General features: G+C 36.2%; 1 protein-coding gene across 1 annotated transcript in view; it reads left to right on the forward strand.

The window, feature by feature from the left end:
• COL4A5 (collagen type IV alpha 5 chain) overlaps positions 1-23,779 on the forward strand; it is a 340,149-nt gene extending 316,370 nt beyond the window's left edge. The window contains exons 42-52 of the mRNA XM_037041949.1: positions 1,184-1,317; positions 8,250-8,322; positions 8,459-8,530; positions 9,305-9,433; positions 10,264-10,362; positions 12,662-12,874; positions 19,030-19,207; positions 21,070-21,184; positions 21,524-21,696; positions 22,507-22,625; positions 22,668-23,779. Of these exons, the coding sequence (XP_036897844.1) occupies positions 1,184-1,317; positions 8,250-8,322; positions 8,459-8,530; positions 9,305-9,433; positions 10,264-10,362; positions 12,662-12,874; positions 19,030-19,207; positions 21,070-21,184; positions 21,524-21,696; positions 22,507-22,588 (1,268 nt within the window). The 3' untranslated portion in view covers positions 22,589-22,625; positions 22,668-23,779. The remainder of the gene's footprint in view (positions 1-1,183; positions 1,318-8,249; positions 8,323-8,458; positions 8,531-9,304; positions 9,434-10,263; positions 10,363-12,661; positions 12,875-19,029; positions 19,208-21,069; positions 21,185-21,523; positions 21,697-22,506; positions 22,626-22,667) is intronic.
• Positions 23,780-24,578: the final 799 nt, after the last annotated feature.

Raw genomic sequence — 24,578 nt, forward strand, 5'->3', positions numbered from 1 at the left:
ATTCTCCTTCCCTTCCACTCTCTAAAACAAATATCTTTTTTTAAAAGCTGAATAAAAATAAATACTTCCAGTAAAGCAATTTGATTTTAATCACATTGACACAAGTAGCTTGAATACCTGATTGCTCTGTAACAATGATTCTGGAAGTATGGTCCAGAAGAACCAGTAGCACAAGGGCACTTGTATATGTACAGGGCACTTGCTAGAATGCAAATTCCTAGGCCCCTCCCCAGCCTTACAGAATCAAAAACTCTTGGTGTTGGGACCAGGAGTCTGTTTTAACAGGCCACCCTTGGGATTCTCATGAATGTTCAAATTTTAAAACAGTGCCCTATGATGTCTGTTTACTTTGACTTAAATCAAACAAGGATTGTAGATGTAATCTCTATTATAAAGTTATGGGTATACTATATTTAATATATAATAAAATACAAATTAAAACTGCCTGAAAACCAGTGTTTATAACAAAAATAACACAACCCCATTTACATTACAGGACCAGCATAGTCCTATATAATTTAATGTAGTCTGAATTTTATTTTGCAAATTAATAATATTTAGATGACTGATATTTTAAAAGCCTAAATTTCATGCTATTTTTTATGAGAAAATAACCAAATTTAATACATACATATTTATGGGAACCCTGCATACATGAGAGATACCCATGTATGAGAAGTTCAGAGACAGAAAGGAAAAATGTGTATATAAGATATTCTGACCTAGGGATGAGGTAAACTGCCTTAGGGTCTTCAAGGGTCATTGCAGGATGATAGGAAGAGGAGGTGTTTATTTTAAATTTTTAAATAATTTTCTAATTTTTCAATTATAGTTGACATACAATATTATATTAGTATCAGGCATACACCCCAATGATCAGACATTATATAACTAAGTCATCATTTCAATAAATCCCATACCTATCTGACAACATATGTAATTATTAGAATATTATTGACTATATTACCTATGCTATACTTTACAACTAGAAATCAAAATAAACAAGCAGAGCAGAAACAGACTCTTAGATACAGAGAACATTTTGATGGTTGCCAGATGGAAGGTAGATTGAGGGATGCATGGGTAAGATGAAGAGATTTAGAAGTACAAATAGGTAGTTACAGAACAGTTATGCGACTTTTATATTGCGCTGACATGTTGTCATTTGTTTTGCATTATCAAGGTCTACCAGGTCCAGAAGGTCCCTGGGGTCTCCCTGGAAATGGAGGTATTAAAGGAGAGAAAGGAAACTCAGGTCAACCTGGGCAACCTGGTTTGCCTGGTTTGAAAGGAGATCAAGGACCACCAGGATTCCAGGTAAGAAAATAGAGTAGTTATTTGACAAGAAATGGATGTGGCTGTTTGGAAGCAAAATAAGAATTCCATGCTCAATTATTTTAATTAGCATTTACTGATCTAGCCTCTATGTATAATTCATTGTTGAATTATAAAGAAAGAAAATGTCAAATTTCCTATCTTCTTCCACCTAAATGGACTTTGCTACCTTTTAGATAAAGGGTCTTTGGTATGTATAGTATTTAGATTTAAGAGACCTTCATTTTAGTGTAAGCAAATTTATAAAAGGAGACATGTGTATCAGAGCATTGCATATAGAAGAGTACACTCAGAGGGAAGTAATTATGGTGAGTGGGTATATTTTAGACCTTGAAATTAGATAGTATTAGGGTCAAATTTTAGCTCTAATGCATATTTTTGCTTTGTGTCTATGAGAAAGGCAGATAGATTCTTGGGGTTTTTGTATTCACCTGTGAAAAGAGAGTAATAGCATATTCCTACATCTATATTCATGTGCTCTCCACCTTGGTTTGAGTGACCCAAAAAGTCACTTTCTTTTTTTAAATTATTTTTTATTCAATTACCATTTTCCCCATTTCCCTGAATTATTCTCCCCTGCCCTACCCATCCCCCACATTCAATCTTCCCCTGCCCTGTTGTCTTTGTCCATGGGTCCTTTATGCATGTTCCTTGATGCCCCTTTCCATTCTTTTCCCAATATCCCCTTCCCCCACCCCCACAAGTCAGTGTCAGTTTGTTCCTTATTTCCATGTCTCTGTTTCTATTTTGTTTTGTTGTTTAGGTTCCATGTATAAGTGACATCATATGGTATTTGTCTTTCACCACCTAGCTTATTTCACTTAACATAATGCTCTCCAGTTCTGGATCCTCAAAGTTTCATTCAGTCATTCAGGAGGATTGTCATTAGATTTGGTAGCCAACACAGGCTGTGTCGGTCTTTATCCCTTAGAGTTTTCCAACAACTAACTTGTTTTTATCATGATATTACTATTTTTCTGGACACCTACACTTGAAGTTTTAGTTTTGTCCCTATTCATTCTGTATTTACTCACGCCTCATTCATTTCTCATGTACTTCCAGTTCATATGTCATTATGCCTGATTCAAGACTCCTTGATAACAATATTTTATAAATCTAGTATTGTCAAGTTCTGTTCATTTTCTTTTCTGAAAATCTCAAAGAAATGAGATTTCAGTTCTTACACTTGTACTTTTTCAACTTTTATTTGGACATAATGTTAAACATATAGAAACATTGCAAAAATGTTGAAAAACTTGCCATGAATCATGTATCCAAATGAACCAATTGTTAATAATTTTCCCCACTTACTTTCTGTATGTATGTTGTGTTATATAATTATATATAGACTTCTGAAACATTTGAGAATAAGTTCCATTCATCATGGCCCTTTACCACTAAATACTTCAGTGCAAAAAATTTGTACAATTAAATACTTTTAATATAACCACAGTATAGCTACCAACTCCAGAAAATTGAACATCAATATAATACTTGTATTTCTACATTACATGTTCCAATTGCATCAAGTGACCTAGTAATGCCCTTTATAGCATTTTCTCCTCCAATATCAGATCCAGACCAAAACATGCATTACATTTAACTGCCATATCTCTTTATTATTCCTTAATCTGAAACAGTTTTTAAAACTCATCTTCCTTCCATCTTGACATTTTTAGAGAAATGGAGCTATTTCCTATGTTTTAAAAATATAATTTTCCTTCCTTTGTTTGTTGTTTCCTCATGTTTTGCTTCTCCAGCTAGATTACTACATGAGTGATCTTCTGTCCATCTCAGATATAAAGGCTTAAGATATTAATTTACCCCTTACTGGTGATCATAATTTTGATCATCTAATCAAGTTGTTACCTGATTTTTTGGAATTAACTGATATATATAGAGCCCTTCATCCCAAAGAAGCTAAATACACATTCTTTTCAAATGCACATGGAATATTTTCAAAGATAGACCACATGATAGGACACAAAACAAGCCTCAACAAATTAAAGAAAATTGAAATCATACCAAGTATTTTCCCTGACCACAAGGAACTGAAACTAGAAACCAACTCCAAGGGAAAAAAACCCCAAACATTCAAAATCATGGAGATTGAATAGCATGCTATTAAACAATGAATGGGTAAAGAATGAAATTAGGGAAGAAATCAAAAAGTTTCTGGAAACAAATGAAAATGAATTCACAACAACCCAACACTTATGGTACAGAGTGAAGGCAGTCCTGAGAGGGAAGTTCATAGTGATACAGGCCTATCTAAATAAAACAGAAAATTCTCAAATAAACAACATAACCCTACATCTACAAGAACTCAAGGAACAACAACAAAGATAGCCCAGAGCAAGCAGAAGAAAGGAAATAACCAAACTCAGAGCACAATTAAATGACTTAGAGACTAAAAGCACAATTCTAAGGATCAATGAATCCAGGAGCTGGTTCTTTGAAAAGAAAAAGAAACTTGACAAGCCTTTAAGCAGGCTCATCAAGAAAAGAAGAGAGAGGACCCAAATAAACACAATAAGAAACGAAAGAGGAGAAATTACAACTGACACCACAGAAATACAAAGGATTGTAAGAAGTTACTATGAACAACTGTATGCCAATAAATTTGACAACCTAGGTGAAATGGACAAATTTCTACAAAAATGTAATCTTCTAAAACTCAATGATGAAGCAGAAAGTCTAACCAGTCCAATAACAGCAGATGAAATTGAAGCAGTAATGAAAAAACTCCCACAACACAAAAGCCCTGGACCAGATGGTTTCACAGGAGAATTCTACAAAGTGTTTAAGGAACAGCTAACCCCTATCCTTCACAGGTGATTCCAAAAAATTCAAAATGATGGAAATCTTCCAAATTTTTTTTATGAAGCCAGCATCACCATAATCCCCCAAACAGATAAAGACACAACAAAGAAAGAAAACCTCAGGGCAATATGGCTGACGAACATAGACACTAAAATTCTCAACAAAATATTGGAAAACTACATCCAACAATACATTAAACAGATCATACACCATGACCTAGTGGGATTCATCCCAGAGATGCAAAGATGGTTCAACATTCACAAATCAGTAAATGCAATACATTACATAAACAAAAGCAAAGGCAAAAATCACATGATCATATCAATAGATCTGGAAAAAGTATTTGATAAGGTACAGTACCCATTTATGATAAAAACATTCAGCAAAGTGCGAATAGAGGGAACATTCCTCAACATAATAAAAGCCATATATGAGAGAGCTACAGCCAACAACATACTCAATGGGCAAAAACTATAAGCTTTTATATTAAGATCAGGAACAAGACAAGGTTGTCCACTTTCACCACTTCTATTCAATAGAGTATTGGAAGTTCTAGCCACAGCAATCAGACAAGAAAAGGAAATAAAGGCACCCACATTGGAAAGGAGGAAACAAAACTGTCATTGTTTGCAGATGACATGATAGTGTACCTGGAAAATCCTATAGATTCTACCCCCAAACTGCTCAACCTAATAAATAAATTTGGCAAAACACCAGGATACAAAGTCAATATCCAGAAATCAAAGGCATTTTTGTATACCAACAGTGAAACAGCAGAAGCAGAAATCAAGAAAAAAAAATCCCATTTGAGCCCTGGCTGGCGTAGCTCAGTGGATTGAGCACAGGCCTGTGAAGCAAAGGATCATGATTTGATTCCCAGTCAGGGCACGTGCCTGGGTTGCAGGCCAGTTCCCAGTGGGGGACACATGAGAGGCAGCCACACATTGATATTTCTCTCTCTCCTTCCCTTCTCCTCTCTCTGAAAATAAATAAATAAAATAATTTTTAAAAGTCCCATTTGATATAGCAAGAGGAAAAATAAAATACCTACATATAAACCTAACCAAGGAGGTAAAAGACCTATACGCAGAAAACTACACAACACTGAAGAAAGAAATCAAGGAAGACACAAACAAGTGGAAACATACACTATGTTCATGGATCGGAAGAATTACATAATCAAAATGTCCATATTACCCAAAGCAATTTACAGATTCAGTGCAATACCTATAAAGTACCAATGGCATATTTTACAGACAGAGAACAAATACTTCAAAAATTGTTATGGAAACATGAACAACCCCAAATAGCTGCTACAATTTTGAGAAAGAAGAGCGAAGTAGGAGGGATTACAATACCTGATACCAAACTATATTTCAAGGCCACTGTAATCAAAACAGCCTGGTACTGGCATAAAAACAGGCACATGGACCAGTGGACCAGAACAGAGACCCCAGAAATAAACCCAAGTCTCTACGGGCAATTAATATTTGACAAAGGGGGCAGTAACATAAAATGGACTAAAAATAGCCTCTTCAACAAATGGTGTTGGGAGAGCTGTACAAGTACATGCAAAAAAGTGAAACTCAAGGACCAACTTACACCATACACAAAAATAAATTTAAGATGGATAAAAAATTTAAATATAAGCCCTGACACCATTAAAGTTCTAGAGGAGAACATAGGCAGGAAAATCTTAAATATTTCACACAGCAACATTTTTACTGATATGTCCCCTAGAGCAAGGAATATAAAGGGAAGAATAAACAAATGGGATCTCATTAAACTTAAAAGCTTCTGCATGGCTAAGGAAAACAGTATCAAGATAAAAAGAGAAGCAACTCTTTGGGAAAACATATTTGCCAATGATACCTCAGACAAGGGTTTAATCTCCAAAATATACAAAGCACTTACACGACTCCACTATAAGAAGACAAGCAACCCAATTAAAAAATGGGCAAAGGATTTGAACAGATACTTCTCCAAGGAGGACATACAGAGGATCCAGACACACATGAAAAGATGCTTGGTACGGCTAGCTATCAGAGAGATGCAAATTAAAACCACAATGAGATACCACTTCACACCTGTCAGAATGGCCATCATAAACAAAGCAACAAAAAACAAGTGTTGGAGAGGTTGCGGAGAAAAGGGGACCCTAGTTCACTGTTGATGGGATTGCAGATTGGTACAACCACTATGGAAAATGGATCTGTCTTTTGATCCAGCAATTCCACTGCTAGGATTATACCCTAAGAACCCAGAAACACCAATCCAAAAGAATCTATGCACCCCAATGTTCATAGCAGCACAATTTACAATAGGCAGGTATTGGAAGCAACCTAGGTGCCCATCAGTAAATGAATGCATCAAATAACTATGGTACATTTACCGAATGGAATTCTATGCAGCAGAAAAAAAAGAAGGAGCTCCTACCCTTTTGGATAGCATGGATGGAACTGGAAAGCATTATGCTTAGCAAAATAAGCCAGGTGGTAAAAGAGGAATACCACATGATCTCAACTTTAACAGGAACATAAACAACAAAACAATCAAACAAGGAAAATATAACCAAACACAATGAAATAGAGAACAGGCTGACAGTGTCCTGAGGGGAGAAGGGAGGGAATTTCAGGGGAAAAGGTGAAGGGTTTACAGGAACGAGTATAAAGGACACATGGACAAAATCTAGGGGGCATGGAAATGGGAAGGGAGGAGGGCCCGGTGGGTGGGCTGGTATGGGAGTAAAAGACAGAAAACTGTACTTGATCAACTATTAAAAAAAGAAATTAAAATAAACATGGTTGGGGGGCAGGGCTGGGAATACAAGAAAGAAAACTGTACTTGAACAAGAGTTAAAAAAAAAAAACATGGTTACCTGATTTCTCCACTTTATGGTTACAATGTTCTTCCTTGTAACTAATAAGTAAAACTGCAGGAAGGCACACATTGAGTTGATGTAAGTATACTGTTCCTCATCAAAATCTCCCCTTAGAGTTAATAATCTATTTACAGTTTTTGTCTCAACCAGTCAACAGTGTGATAGTGGCAAATGATTTTCTAACCTTTAGCACTATTTACACATGTACCCTACTTAAAGAATCCAATTCTATTTACTGTCCATTTGGCCTCAAAAATTATTTTTAATTATTTATAATTGTTAAACTATTGTTTCTTATTTTGATGCTCAAATTAAGCATCTTAATTTGTCTTAGATTTGGGAACCCCTCCAAGCTGGATCCTATGTCTTTTTGACATACATGCCTCTTTCTCCCCCCTTTTTTTTGTATTTTCTTACATTTCAGCATAGTATTATATTCCAGGCTTGCCCCTTTTTTATTTATACTAATAGCTTTATTGTCTCACACATTATTTTTTAGGTGCATTCTACATTTATTTTCAATTCTTCTTCTTTTTTTACTAAAACAACAGAAATGTTTTTCTAGCAGTGTTTAAAATATATTTATTTTAATTGTTGTTCAAGTACAGTTTTGTGTCTTTTACTCCCATCCCAACCCACCCCCCAGTGCTCCCCACTTCCCTGCCATTTCCACCCCCCTTAGTTTTTGTCCATGTGTCCTTTATACTTGTTCCTGTAAACCCTTCTCCTTCTTTGTATAGTTTTCTTAGCCCTCAAATCCAGTTAATTAATAGGCTCTACTCTATTTTTTGCTGAGTCTTTCAGGTGTTATCATTTCTGCACATGTGATTCTAATCCAAGTACATATTATCTCATGGATACACTAAAAAGTAGTGTCTTTGCTAATGATAACAAAATAATAGCTATCATTAATTAAGCACACACCATACGCCAGTCAGTTTTCTAAGTACTTAATATAAACTATCTCATTTAATACTTAAAACAACCTTATAAGGTAGATATTATTTTCTGTATAAGTGAGAAAACTACGAATCAAAGAGGTTAAACAGTCAACTCAAGATTACACAAGCTAATAAGAAGTAAAATTGGGATTTGAATCCTGGAAGTTTGACTCTAGAGCCAGTGCCATAAATCACTGTGCAACACCACCTATATCCTCATTCTCTGCCCCATAATTTTTTCTCTAAAATTAATTATTTTATTTATTCAGGGTAATCCTGGCCGGCCAGGTCTCAATGGAATGAAAGGAGATCCTGGTCTCCCTGGTGGTCCAGGATTTCCAGGTATTTTAAAGTGATGTTTTGATGTTCCCCCTTTTCATTAAACACATTTGGGACAAGATACCCATTTTATGCCTTGGCTCAGCAAAGACTGTGGTCCTGGTGCTTTACTGTGCAATTGTATGTACCTTTTTTGCAGGCGTAAAAGGACCCAGTGGACTACTTGGTTCACCTGGCCCTGAGGGAGATCCAGGATTTATTGGGCCTCCAGGTAACACTTATTCTTGAAGCTAGTTATACCTGATACTTAAATGCATTGAAGAATCTGAAAGTTTGCATTCCTTATTTCTACCAAACTTTCAGAGTCTTAGCCCCCAACAACTGAGAGGAAATAGATAAGACTCTCCCTCTATTTAGTAATCTCTCAAACTTTGTATTTTATTAATATAATATTGAGAGAAGACCTTTTATATTTAACATAACAGCAGGACAAACAAGAATGCTTCACTTAGATTTCCTTATTGCCTACTATATGAACTTTCCCATATTCAATTGAATAGACCACAAGAGGAAGTCACACATGTATGTTTTAATATGAAAAAAAGGGGTTTTGTTTTGTTTTATTTTGCTTTTTGCTGACCCTATTGGTTCACTGGATCCCTTGACAAGCAAAACCAACAAAAACTGCAAGTGATGTAAGAATTAGAATGGACTTGTCAGGAAATAGAATTGTCTTCTCTTGATACTAACGTTCACAGATTTGAAATGAATTATTCTTTCTAGTAATCTGTCATTCTTCAAGTCTTGGAAATAGGGACAATGTGTCTAATTTTTCCACTGGCTCTAAGAAAATTATATTTTTTCAATATTCTGGATAGATAATGGTATCTTTCACAAACAGATTTCAGTTGAACATGACAACAATTCCATTCATGTAAATTATTTCTCTCATACCAGTCCTTATTCTAGCCTTAGGTCACTTTGGCATCCATTCCTTCCAGGCTTTGTCTTCCCTACCTTTAAATTTGCATGTTTTGACTTTTAGGTACCTCTGGATTACCTGGTCCTTCAGGTCAGAGTATTGTAATCAAAGGAGATGCTGGTCCACCAGGGGTCCCAGGCCAGCCTGGATTTAAAGGTCTACCAGGACTACCAGGACCTCATGGACTACCAGGTACCTTTGCAGATTTTCTTTTTAAGCCTTATCTATTTGAGAACATTTCCCTAATTCTCCTTTCTCTTACCAGAGTTTGTCTCTGACAATAGGAATACCAATAACTGATAGAATACTAGACCATCACAGGTTTCATTTCCTTTTTGAGTTTTTTTTAAATTTCAATTTATCATATCCTAACTTCTCTTATCCCCAGTCCTATTTCTTCTAGCTCCTCTGGATATTCTAATTTGAATTATTAGGTTAATATTGTATAAAACACTGTAATGAAATTAATTTGCATTTAAGATCTGCTGCTGTCTCTATCCCAACTACCAAAAAGATAGAAGGATGATTTGATGGGCCATTAGTTCACCACTTTGAGACCTCATTATTTTAGAACTAAACCCTGTGTAGTTGGCCATTTGACTCCATGCTTGCAGCCAACTTTGATTCTAAAAAAATCTAGAAACAGATTTTAGTCTTTCTCTTTTAACAAGTGGTTGAATGGTAGTCTTTCCATGAATAAAAGGTACCAGGCAGTAACAACCTTATTCATGGTGGGATAAATAACAAAAGTTACATCTTGTACTCCAGTCTTGTTTTGAAGGCAAAGAGAACACAACTGTCATAGTATGGGAATCTCCACAAAGGCAAATGTGTTGTTTAAATCTAATACTAAATCCTTTTCTACTTCCTTTGTCCTGAGTTTGAGCTATTCCTTCATGTATCTCAATTAAAGACGAAACCAGATTATGAATTCATTGACGTCAAGGACCTTAAGTCTGCTAGATCTGTCTGGATGTTGAATTATTTTCCTTACATTTGTAAACCTTCTTTTTCCCCTGTAGGTCCACTTGGCCCTCCAGGAGATCCTGGACGCAATAGACTCCCTGGTTTTGAGGGTGCAGGAGGGCATAAAGGAGATCCAGGTCTGCCAGGCCAGCCAGGTGTGACAACTATAATACTGCTTGCTGGTACTATTCTTTAAGTCTTGGAAATGTCTGGAAAACATGGCCACCAATTGTTGTTGTGAGAGCTCCTCTTGAAAGAGCACAGCTAGCTGTTGCATCTGTTGCTGGGGAATAGATACAAGGATATTTACCAGTATAAGAGAAGCATAGAAAGATTTGTATTTATATGTTTAGAGCACTGGAAAACACAGCTCTTTCTCAAAATGGGGATGTCCCAGGTACTTGCTATATTTATCTGTTCTGATAATTTTTAATATATATCCTGTGACTATCTTGAAACTATTGTGAATCCTCCACATTTGAAAATGTCACAATAGAGTACAGTTTCTATTACTAAATGCAGTAAATACAGTTGCAAAGTTTAAGAAATCTCCTTGGTTTTGAGAGTCATAGTGCCTTCTTATACTAATTGACAAATTGATATGCATATATTTGAAGTCACTCATTAATAGGTACTCCCGATAATATTGTATTGGTATCTACTAGATTTCCAATCTGTACTCAAACTACTTCCAAAAATAATTTGATTCCATTTTCTAATTAAAATATACTAAAAGTAGTATATTGGAAATATTTAATTATTTAATTAAATATTTAATTTTTGTAATTAAAATAGAAATAAAATATTGTAAAACCAATGTTTTTAATATTTGGCAAATATCTAACAGTTTTTTACAATAAACACACTCTACAGAAATTCCTTACCTGTTAAAGGGCATCTATGAAAATGCCAGTTATTTTTATACTTAATGGCTAACCATTGAAAGCTTTCCCCATAAGTTCAGAAATAGACAATGATGTCTAATTATCACTTCTATTCAACATTGTACTGGAGGTTCTAGCCAGGGCAATTAAGAAAGAAAAGAGGAAAGAGACATGTAAACTTAAAAAGGAGTAAAATTATTTGTATTTATAAAAGGTATAATCTTACATATAGCATTCCCTAAAGAATGCACAGAAAAAAATTATTAGAGTCAATAAATCAGTTCAACAAGATTACAGGATACAAGAGATTTTGTGTGTATGTGTGTGCATATTTGTATACAGTTGTGTTTCTTCACATTAACAATGAACAATGCAATAATGAAATTAAGAGACAAATTACATGTACAATAACATAACAACAAAATACTTGGGAATAAATTTAAGAACTGTCCATCAACTGATAGATGAGTAAAGAAAATGTGTTATATTTGTATGGTAGAATATTATTAAGCCATGAAAAGAAGGAAGTACCAATAAATGCTACACTATATACAAACTGTTGAAACATTAAGCTAAATGTAAAACACTAATCACAAAAGGCCCTATATTGTGTTTCAGTATGAAATATTCCAAAAAAGCAAATCTATGGAGAAAGCATAGTAGTCGTTATCTGCATCTAGATCTAGAATTGGGAGCAGGAGTGAAATGTATTAATAATATGTGTTACAACTCTAGATAATAAAAATATAACTCTAAATAATATAAACATAAAGAGTTTGTACTGGCAAAAATATTGTGGCAACAAGGGAGAGTGATGATACTTATGGCCTTCCTAGAATCAACATCCTGCCATTTCATTAACTGTATTTCCAGGGAAGAAACAACTTAGTGTCATCTTCATCACAGAATTGCTGTGAAGTTTCTCCAAAATCAAAATCTATACACACACTGGCCAAAAACCTGTATATAAAGATAATTTTAAAAGGACCTCAAATCAAGAGGCTAAGTGGAGAAAGGGAACCTGAAAATAGACATTTTTAAAAGGCTTCTTTAGAGTGCCCTGCCTATTCTCTAAACAAACAGGTATACCTGAGAATAATTCCCAAGACAGATCCAAAGGAAAATGGTTTTTTTTGTGCTGAAGCTGGCAGACTGACAACCACATCCTTCCCTTCTTGTTGAGGAACAAAACAGAAAGTGGAAATTTTGTCATGGAGTTTGGACTCCTTTAGTACAGCAAGAGACTAGATAACACACAGACTCCCTAAATAAACATCACTTCTTCCCATCTAATATTCCATTTACCTGATATTTATTTAGTGTCTCATGTCATCAACCAATTCCAGGATTTTATATATATAGTGCACGCGCACACACACACACACACATCTGTGAGGCAGGAACCATACTTTATTTATTTCTAAACAAATGATATTTGACAATGCTTTTATAGAAACTATAAATATTGACTAAATTAACCAATCAAATGAGGTCATAACATTTTGTCAACAAACATAATGGTGGATCAGAGCTTACTTAATCTTACATATTGATGATTCCATGGAAATAGGTACCCGTGGTTTAGATGGTCCCCCTGGGCCAGATGGATTGCAAGGTCCCCCAGGACCCCCTGGAACTTCTTCTATTGCTCATGGATTCCTCATCACACGTCACAGCCAGACAACAGATGCACCACAGTGCCCACAGGGAACTGTCCGGATTTATGAAGGCTTTTCTCTCTTATATGTACAAGGAAATAAAAGAGCTCATGGTCAAGACTTGGGTGAGATAATTGGCATCTTATTTCTTACTACATATTTTGTTTTTGTTTTGAAAATCCTATTGTATTTATAGAGTAACTTTAGCCAAAGTACATCTCTCTATTACTTTGGGGCTTCCAAATTGAAGACTATGTTAAGGGCAGCTGAATATATTCACTATGAGTTTAAAATAAATACTATCTAACTTTAAACCCCAAACATTAATTAGCCTACTGTGAGGTACAATTCTTGTTTTTCATCTTTATTGTATTTCCCTCTACAGTTCTTGGCCTAAAGTAAGTCATTTTGGAAAGGGCCAAATTTGTTTTTGTTAGCTTAGTTATTAAGGAAACAGATTGCCTAGGTTCTTTACAGTATAGAAGCTGCTTGAGTGGGCAGTGTTTATAACTAATGGGAGATAGTTTCCTCTTCTCTGGCACTGGTCTTCATCAAGTGGAAAGATGATGTCTGAAGAGAATCTTGCTTTCTAGATCAAAGATAGTAATAAGGTCATTGCTTAATTATCCCAGTTTACGATCCCTAAAATAAGTGTCTTAACTGTATACAGTATTATCAGAATAGTTTAAAGCTATATAAAATACCATATTAACATATAAAATAAACTTCATTTAATGTGTTCCCATGCATCTTCTCAGTACTGAAGTGTACAGTTCAGAATGGGATACAGCTTGACTGAATGACTCTTAAGATCTCTTTCAATCCCCAAGATTTTGTTTCACAGAATTTTCACTTTAGATTTTGGGGACCTGTTGTTTTACCTGGGGCTGCCTATTTTGGGGGTCACTATCTTCTTTGCCTCCAAGATTTTGGGTTCCCAGTTTCTGTAATCTCTGTAGTAACAGGCCTGCTGAAGTCTCTTTATCTGTGCCATTCTGTGAAAACAGTTCTGTAGCAACAGAGACCCCCAGGGGTCTGCTTTGCTTACTCTGTTCCCAGGGCATATGGCCTCACCTAGCTGGCAGTTCTGACCAACCAGAGAAAACACATTCACTTACATGGAAGACAATAGTCACAGGTCATTTTTCAAAGTCAAATAAAATGGGAATTTACTCATCTTTCTTCTCCCTCTTCTTTTCTTCTCCTTTTCATCTTTCCTCTGCTACTTTTTCTTCCCTCTTGAATTCTTTATGCAACATCATCTTTTTCTAATTTTACAATAAACAAATTTTTATTGTGAAAGTACTCTCATACTTTAGATAATTCTCTATATTATTTTTTATAAAATTATTTTCCTTTTAGTCCATTCTCTCTTCGTCATCACAATCTAACTTATACCCATAACCAATCTTACATACTTTAAATTTTTAACCTAGCAAGTCAGTGGGAACCATTAGAAGTGTTTGAGCACCATGAAATTAAAAAAATATGAGAAATGCAAAGAGAAAATGGGATCTGCTAGCTACTCTGTCACTATAACTTGTCAAAAATACATGCATCTGGTCAAACAAGGGCTATCATCGTATGCATTCAGACATTGAGGCTATAAACTGGCCCTGACTTGGAAGGCCCTCAGACATAGGAAGGCCCGGATAGGATAGGGCTCAAGGTCCCAAGGGTAATCCTAATTGCAGAGTCTCTGCTAGAGCTCACACAAGTATCAAATTGGAAATATCTTGATAGCTAAGCAAAGACTAGAGATAGTTATAGCTTTGATGTTAAACAATCTCTTGGTCAAAAAAAATACATTTTTTGTATTGGATTACTAAAAGGATCTTTCCATCTCTGTCTCTAATAAGGCAGCAATGTTAGTTCTGTTTTTAAACTACTTTATAATTATAAAGTATTATCATATTTATTTCTAATTTGATCATCACAACTATGATCAAGAAAGATGTAGGACAGACATTTTTTCCCATTTTATACACCAATAAATTAGCTAAGAGGTTAAGTGGCTTACTCAAAGCAACACACTCAGAAACTCTTGGAGATAAGAATTGAATGTAACATCTATCAATTCTAAATCCATTTTTTCTTTTTAAATTCTATTCTATTTATTTATTAAATATATTTTATTGATTATGCCATTACAGTTGTCCTATCCCCCCTTCATTCCCCTCCACCCTGCACACCCCTCCCTCAACATGCTCCCTTTTCATTTATGTCCATGTGTCACAAGTTCTTTACATTCTGTATTTCCCATAGTATTCTTGCTCTCCCCCTGTCTATTTTCTACCCACCGCCTATGCTACTTATTCCCTGTACCTTCTCCCCCCTTCTCCTCCTCCCACTCCCCTGTTGCTAACCCTCCATGTGATCTCCATTTCTATGGTTCTGTTCCCTATCTAGCCGTCCTCTTAGTTTGCTTTTGTTTTAGGTGTGGTTGTTAATAACTGTGTGTTTGCTGTCCTTTCACTATTCATATTTTTTATCTTCTCTTTCTTAGATAAGTCCCTTTAACATATCATAAAATAAGGGTTTGGTGATGATGAACTCCTTGAATTTGACCTTATCTGAGAAGCACGTTATCTGCCCTTCCATTTTGAATGAAAGCTTTGCTGGATAGAGCAATCTTGGATGTAGGTCTTTGGATTTCATGACTTGGAATACTTCTTTCTAGCCCCTTCTTGCCTGGAAGGTCTCTTTTGAGAAATCCGCTGACAGTCTGATGGGCACTCCTTTGTAGATGACTGTCCCCTTATCTCTTGCTGCTTCTAGGATTCTCTCCTTCATTTTAATCTTGGCTAACATAATTATGATGTGCTTTGGTGTGTTCCTTCTTGGGTGCAACTTCTTTGGGACTCTGTGAGCTTCCTGGATTTCCTGGCATCTATATCCTTTACCAGACTGGGGAAGTTCTCCTTTATGATTTGGTCAAATAAGTTTTCCACTTGTTGCTCTTCCTCATCCCCTTCTGGTACCCCTATGATTCTGATGTTGGAATGTTTAAAGATGTCCTGTAGGTTCCTAAGTCTCCTCATTTTTTTGAATTCCTGTTTCTTCATTCTTTTCTGTTTGGTCATTTCTTTCTTCCTTCTGGTCCACTCCTTGATTTGAGTCCCAGTTTCCTTTCCATCACTATTGGTTTCCTATGCATTTCCCTTCATTTTAATTAGTTTAGCCTTCATTTGTTCCTCTAATTTGTGACTAAAATCAACCAATTCTGTGAGCATCCTGATCACCAGTGTTTTGAACTATGCACCTGAAAGGTTGGCTATTACTTGGTCACTTAGAATTATAGGCTCTGGGGCTTTGAGCTGTTCTTGAGCCATAATGTTTTGGTCTGTTCACACCTGTTATGTATGAGGGGAGGAGCCTTAGGTGTTCACCAGGGCGGGGTGACCCAGTTGCTGGGTTGTGACACTGTACCTGGGGATGGGTCAGAGAGGGGGAAAAAATGGTGCTTTGCTCTGCTCTCTCTCAGATTTCTGTCCCCTCTGCAGCTTCCCACCAGCAAATTGGGCCCTTTTGGTGCTGGTTCCTGGGTGTGTGGGCTTGTGTGCCCTCCAGGACCCTGTGGGTCTCAACGACAAACTCTCTGTGAGCCTAGGAGCCTCTCCTAGCACCCCAACCCCAAAATTCTTTCCAATTGGTGCTTTCAGGCTCTAATTTCTGTCACTGGGGCCCTAGCCTGAGTGGTCTGTTTCACTGTTCACTCCTTCGCTTGGCCACTCCGTGCCCTCAGTGGGTCTACCTGTTGCCACTCCATGCCTGGGATCCGCCAACTGCCACCTACACTCCTGGGTCGGTACAGGCTCCTGGGTCCGACTGAATGAATCTTTCCTGCCCGACCCTGCTCTGCCACTGACTCCGCCCCTCTTACCAGTCTTGCTGAATGGTTCGTTGTTGTCGGACTTCTGTACAGTTGAATTTTCTGTGTTTTGGTTGCATTTTTGTTACTAAAACTTCGTTGTCTTTAAACTTCGTTGTGCAAGAAGGCACAGTATTTCCACCTATGCCTCCATCTTGGCCAGAGGTACTAAATTATATTTTATTGATTATGCTACTACAGCATAATCAAATTGTCCCAGTTTTTCCCCCTTTACCCCAGTCCACCCAACAACCCCATTCCCTCAGGCAATCTCCCCACCATTGTTCATGTCCATAGGTCATGCATATAAGTTCTTTGGCTACTCCTTTTTCTATACTGTACTTTACATCCCCATGACTATTCTGTAACTGCCTCTTTCTGCTTCTTAATCCCCTCACCTCTTACCCATTCTCCCATACACCCCTCCCATCTGGCAGCCAACAAAATGTTCTTATATCCATGATTCTGTCTCTGTTCTTCTTGTTTGAATTTTGATTCTAGATTCAGTTGTTGATAGGTATGTGTTTATTGCCATTTTATTGTTCATAGTTTTTATCTATTTTTTGTAAGTAAGTTCCTTTAACATTTTTTATAATAATGGTTAAGTGATGATGAACTCCTTCAGTTTTTTGTTTGTTTGTTTTTTGGTCTGGGAAGTTCTTTATCTGCCCTTTGATTCTAAATTATAGCTTTACTTGGTAGAGTAATCTTGGCTATAGGTCCCTGCTTTTAATAACTTTGAATATTTCTTGCCGATCCCTTCTGGCATGCAAAGTTTCTTTCAGAAATCAGCTGACAGTCTTATGGGAACTCCCTTGCATGTAACTAACTTCTTTTCTCTTGCTGCTTTTAAGCTTCTTTGTAGTTAACCTGGGACATTTTTTAAAATTTATTTATTTTTAGACTAAGGGAAAAGGAAGGAGAAAAAGAGGGAGAGAAACATCCATGTGTGGTTGCTTTTTATGCACCCCCTACTGGGGACTTGGCCTACAAGCCAAGTATGTGTCCTGACTGGGAATCGAACCAGCTACTCTTTGTTTCACAGGCTGGCACTCAATCCTCTAAGCCAACCAGCCAGGGCAACCTTTGACATTTTAATTATGATGTGTCTTAGAGTGGACCTGTTTGCATCATTCATCACTGGGATTCTCTATGCTGCCTGGACTTGCACGTCTATTTTCTTCACAAAATTAGGGAAGTTTTCTTTCTCTATTTTCTCAAATAGGTTTCCAATTTCTTGCTCTTTCTTATCTTTTTCTGCCACTCCTATTGTATGAATGGTGGGCCTCTTCGAGTTGTCCCACAGGCTGCTTATCCTACCTCCATTTTTTTTTGGATTCTTTTTGCTGCTTATTATTCTGACTGCTTGTTTTTCAGTTCCTTGTGTTCCAAATCATTAATTTGATTCTCAGCTTCATCCACTGTACTGTTGTTTCCCTGTAAACTCTTCTTTATTTCACTTAGTTTATCCTCCATTTCTGACTGGATCTTTTATATGGTGTTGAAGTTCTCACTAAGTTCCTGAACATTCTTATAACCAGTGTTTTGGACTCTCTATCTGATAGATTGTTTATCTCCATTTTGTTTAATTCTTTTTCTAGAATTTTGTCCATGCATGGGTCATTTAAGAGGACCTGCTTGGGAATCTAGCAGTTTCTGTCTTCCACAGCTTCAATCTGTACTGGTTTTTAAAGTGAGAAATTATGGAACTTAGTTTCCTGGCACTGAAATACTGGGCTAAGGAGCCTGATATTGGGCTGGGATGCCCCCAATCTCAAGACATCCCTCCTGATTTTTATTTGCCACGCATGGGTGTGGGGCCAACCCATTCTGTGTTTCTGCCCCTCCAACCAGTGTCAATGTGGTTTCTTATTTAACTCCATAGTTGTAGGACTGCCATTCAGCTCGATTTCTGGCAGTTATGAATGATGGTTTTCTATAGTTTAATTATAATTTTGATGTGGTTGTATAAGGAGATGAACTATGTTTACCTATGCCACCATCTTAGCTTTCCCCAACAAACCACTAATTTAAAAACAGTGTTGGGGAACACATGATGAATTGCCACAATAAATGTCTATATAAATTTTAAGATATATCCTGATTTTAGAAATGCTAAAATTTAAGTAAATGCGCATCTTATAATTGAAGAATTAAAGTACCAGAGTTGGCAACAGTAGTTTACAGTTGTTCATATGGAGAATTGTGCAATAATTCATAAATAATAATACAAGAATAAATACCATTTCATGTGTTCAAAAGTATAAACCTACTTTTGCCCACCCCTGTATATTTATTATCTAAGAAATGTGGGCAACTTTTTTTGAAAGGCTGTTTGTTACTTTTTTAGAATAGATTAAAGTGGCATCATGATGTAGTTCTTCATCCTTTCTCTGCAATTCTTTCTAGGGACGGCTGGCAGCTGCCTTCGTCATTTCAGTACCATGCCTTTCATGTTCTGCAACATCAACAACGTTTGTAACTTTGCTTCAAGAAATGACTATTCTTACTGGCTCTCCACTCCAGAGTCCATGCCTATGAACATGGAGCCCCTGAAGGGCCAGAGCATTCAGCCATTCATTAGTCGGTGAGACATTGGTATAACTTGTTGCAATCCCCAATTAGTTTAGCTAGTCAGAAATAAGTCCAAATCTAATAATCTGATCATTCTTCTCCTAGGTTAGGTAGAATAGAGGTGTGTTTATTTCAATTCAGTATTTAGTTTGATTCATTTTTATTATTGGTCCATTTTGACCAGGCCTCTGGTAGACATAGTGTAATATGCAAAGAGCTTACAGTGTAGTCTAGTCATTAGGCAAATATACATAAATTAATATAATATATATTAGGCTTGAGCTAAGTGCTACAATAGATTTAATAAAAATGTTCTGAAAGCGTAGGTAGAGTGATATTTAATTTAACTGGAGAAATCTGGGATGACTATATGGAAGAAATGTGTTTTGAACTGATTAGTCCTTGAAGGATGGGAAAGATGGGAAGGACTTGAGACATAGGCAGTTATAATGGGGAATGACATATGAGACAGAGAACATGGGAATAGGTAGCACATTGATGTTTTTAGAATGTGGTTTGTAAAGGTTGCATAAGGACAAGGAAGATTGGATAGTTAGCTTGAACCCAGATGGTAGCAGGCTTTCAGTATCCAGTTTTAGTTTGGATTTTATTTGGTATGTGATAGAGATCCCTGAAGATTTTTTGACCTTCATTTTAAGGAAGAACGCAGAACCATTGGTGTGTAACATGGATTACAGAGGGGATAGCCCTGAGGCCAAGAGATCAATTAGATTGAAAATATTGCTAAAATCCTGGTAGGAGCAGACTAGAAGTCTCAGTTGGGGACAACTATCACTTCAATAGAATACCATAGGATTTGGCAATTGACTAGCTATGGGAAGGTGGAAGTAAATGGTAGCTGAAGTTTGGAGCATGAGTAACTAAAGGGAGAGAGGTACCATTAATAGAGATTTTCTAGAGTTTTTTCAGGTTAAAACCCTAGTTTAACTTGATCTCCTAAGCATATTAGATATTGCCATTTTCATTCTGATCATAACCTAATTTATCTAGGAATCCAGAATAAAGGATGACTCACTGGAAAGTCTACGGTTTTTTTTTCTTTTTACCTTGAATATAAAGGTTAAATCTAGTCTAGCCTCTCTTAGTAGCAAATGCATTATGCTCTTTTCAAGTACATTTACCCAGATCCTCTGGGAATTTACTTTTTGTGATTTTTGTCCATTCTAACTCTTGGGAGTGAAGGTCCCCTAAAGGTATTCCCTGTATTGTAGATTACCTTTGCCAGTTTGGTTCAATATTTCAAAAGGTCCACTCTTGTACTTTATTAAAGATTTGGTAGATTCTGCTATATTTATACTGTTACTGTTTTACTTGATTTTGTAGATTTAAGCCCCATCTCCAAGTGCCTGGGTACCTTCCCAGCATTCTGGGCATGTAGTGCATCCCCAGATAGACCAAGTGCTTAATAAATACCTTTGGGCCAAAAATAATTGGATGAGAGTTAAGAAAGTGGTGTTGCTTGCTTTTTGTAGTTTACCAGGCATTGTTCTTACCACAGTTTCAGCATTACTAAATGTATGTCTTCCAGTTGGGCACTTTGTCAGCAAGTAGAATGTGCAATACGCTAAGCCAAACTCCTACAGCAATTATGGCATTGACTATATGAATTTAGAGAAGAGTGAAAAATGAAAATGCTAAAGCAGTGATTCTCTAGTTTCTTGAAAAAAGCTTACAATTATTATTTATAATGTTGCTATGTATATTGGAAGACAGAGCTTATGCAAAAGTAATTCTCAAAGTGCAATTTCTCTTCCTTTTCTGAGCATTTAAGACACTTTACTGGGATTCCAAAGGACTGCTATATCCCATATACTCACTTTATAGATTGTTTTCCCTCTCCCTTTCCCTTACTAGATGTGCAGTGTGTGAAGCTCCAGCTGTGGTGATTGCAGTTCACAGTCAGACCATACAGATTCCCCATTGTCCTCAGGGATGGGATTCTCTCTGGATTGGTTATTCCTTCATGATGGTACGAAACACTCTTCCTTGTCTTCATCATCGTAGCTGACTGTCCATCATATCAGCACTTCTTCCCAATATGAAAAATCTCTGTCATTTTCATAGTAAAAAGCTTGATTTAAAATAGGTTCTATCCAAGAACCGTGTTTCCCTTCACACATTTTGAGAACATGTTTTTATAACCTGCCTGGTTTTTTTTCACTACCCTTGGTGTGGATATTATTCTCTTACCTATGGCCTTAGTTACTTCACTGGATTTGAATTTTTGGCCAAGTTCAACACGTATATTTGAATATTCACTAAGGTATGCACATGGGTGTTGTGGCACATTTTCCTTTGTCTTTTCTAGCACTCAAGTGCTGGGGCAGAGGGTTCAGGTCAAGCCCTGGCCTCCCCTGGTTCTTGCTTGGAAGAGTTTCGTTCTGCACCCTTCATTGAATGCCATGGGTGGGGTACCTGCAACTACTATGCCAATTCATACAGCTTTTGGCTGACAACTGTAGATGTATCAGACATGTTCAGGTAAGGTGCTTATGGCTTTAGTTTACTTTAGGTCTTTAGCTTCCTTCAGAGATGCTAGGGAAAAGAAAGATGATTCATGGACAGTTTATACTCAACAAATGTTAAAAACTTAGTAGACTGTGTCCTTTATTCTTGCGTGTTCTCCTCATATACTTGTCTCAGATCAAAAAAACAAGCTTAGCTAATAGTAGATACTTCTGGTTTGAGATGGCTTATTTGTAATTCTTCAATAGCAAAACAGGCAAAGCCATAAAAGGTTATGTGATCTGCCCAATAATGTGAGTAGCTGTTCAATTAGACTGAGACCATCCCGGGAATTGAAACTATGGTCTGTGTTCCCTCCTTCAGTCCAATGAACTCTCTTTTCCCAGGATGTTTTCAGGCCTCTCATCCAACATTTAAATTAGTAAGACCATGTATATAACGTATGTACTTCTTTTTGAATTGTTATTACTTAACATTTTCTTATGTATTATCTTTGCATATCTTACATGTTATATATTATCATTTTTCACCATTAGTTGCCCAGATCCCCATGATTCTAGGACTATTGGAAAAATGTCTAAGAGGGAGAGACAAATAGACAAAGATAATAGTGGTGCAGAGAATAGTCACGAAAGTACCTACCAGTAATGGTTCTTAGATCATACTAGTCACTGCACTTGATCATATTGCTCAAAAGTTGACAAATCAGTCATCAGGAGAGCTTCTTAAACACAAAATAATGTTTGCATGTGAATTTGAATAATCAATAATAGAATAGAAATACAAAAGGAGGCAAATCTGATTGTCTTGTTTCTTATTTTCCAGCAAACCTCAGTCAGAAACACTAAAGACAGGAGACTTGATGACGCGTATTAGCCGATGTCAAGTGTGCATGAAGAGGACATAATATTTTGAAGAATTTCTTGTGTGCTTTTCAATGTGACATATATATATATATATATATATATATATATATATATATATATATATATATAAAATTCCCAGAATGCAATGTCTCATTCTCCCCAACTTGACCACTGCTGCCACCAATGGTGCTACTGTATATGACCAAGAGAGCTTGCTGACTAGTAACCATGAAAACTCAGATGTACCTCAGCAATGTGCCAGAACAAGGTCACTATTATTTTTCTAAAAAAGAAATGAGGGAATTAATTTACTTTTTTGGTACAGAATGACTCTTCTCTAAGGATTGTGAGATGAAGGTTATATATTTCACCCAGTAAATAAAATGGCACATTAAAAATTCAATTAAGAGAAGAATCACACTGAGTAAAATAAAAGACTGCAGTTTCAGGGAAGAATTATTTTTCATGGTGCTACTAATCCTACTAAATCCTAAGTTTTTAATATAAAAGTGTTAAGCTTATTTTGATCTGTAAGTGAAGAACATGTATGTTGTGTAAACTGCCTTTTAGTTCAAAATATTGAATCATTTAGATGTGACTAGACACGAGTCACCCTTTACAAAAAAATGAAGGAAATTCTTGAGTACAGAGAGCAGGATTATATATCCATATTTATCAAAGTGAGAGAATTTATAATGCATCAAGTTACTACTGAGAGCACATTTATTTTGAGTTTTATCCCCTAAGTTCTTATTTGACTTTTTAAATATAGGTAGTTTTTAGTCACTTTAATCATAATATCAAGTGTTTATTTTACGTACCAAATTATAATATCTACTGGAGCATTTCCCCTTTGCTATATTCTCCAAGACACTAAATACTAAATGTCCCCCATTTTAATGTTTCTTACATCTTATTTTTGCTCATCCATGGCTAGGCAAAGTTGTCCCAGATAATTTTGAGAAACAAAAATATACACAAAATGATCATTCTTTTCCCAGTGCTTCCTAAGTAAGAACTATTCTTTTGTGGTCTCTACCCATACAAGAACTGAGAAGACAGTTAGTCTTGTCTCTTCAATTACAAAGCCAACTGATATTCCTTACTCTTTTTCACTCTAAACATTTTATTATAGTCATAAAATACTGAATTTCCCTAATTGTATTCTTCTGATTAATGTTTTTAACTCACCAATATCAATTTAATTAAAGATACCATATGTTTAAGGATGATTTGTTGTGTATGTCTTCAGCTTATGTGTAAATATCTACTCATTTACAAATAGACTACATGTCTGCACATCAATAAGTACTCCCTCCTAGTAGTTATATTTCATTTAATTAATATACATAAACACAGAGAGAAGTGACTTGAGTTTGCTAACTATAACCTCCATTGGTCATACTTCACTTGCAGTAACTTTCCTTATTCAGCTAACTTTGGCATAAATTTAAACTGGAACCAGATGAACACACATCAAGCCAACTGGGCCAAGAAGTACATGGTTATTTATCAGTTTCTAGAGGCAGAAAATGTTAAAAACTAGTTGGAAAACATTTAAGCTAAAATAGGGCCCTGCTTAGCTTATAGCAATCAATATAGTAAGAAGCCAGGTTTTGAGATGTCTGGATTTAAATATATTCTTAGGTTAACTATGTACCTTCAGCTGTGGCAGCTGTTGCTCACCTTATGGCCAGGTGAAGTACACAAAATTCTCCCAATGTGGTGAAAAGAGATAATAGCCTAAAGCCATTTTCACAAATACATCATTCTTCTGCTCTGAAAAACAAGTATTTTCTTCCCCTCTGATCAAGCAGTAGCAGCTGTGAGCACATGACAATGTGCTAGGGCTTTTCTCCTCACAGCTCTATCAGTTTTTGCTTCATCTGTTTTGAAGATCTATTATAGGTACATAAACATTTATGACATTTTTGTTTAGTTTTTTGTTTTTCAGTGTACTTTGATCATATGACATGGATTTCTCACTTTGCATGGTGTTGTAGATGAATGGACTTTACATGTTTTCAGTAA

The sequence above is a fragment of the Sturnira hondurensis genome, unplaced genomic scaffold (genome assembly GCF_014824575.4).
Source record: "Sturnira hondurensis isolate 20B ecotype Veracruz unplaced genomic scaffold, ASM1482457v3 Scaffold0003420, whole genome shotgun sequence".
Taxonomy (NCBI): Eukaryota; Metazoa; Chordata; class Mammalia; order Chiroptera; family Phyllostomidae; genus Sturnira; species Sturnira hondurensis.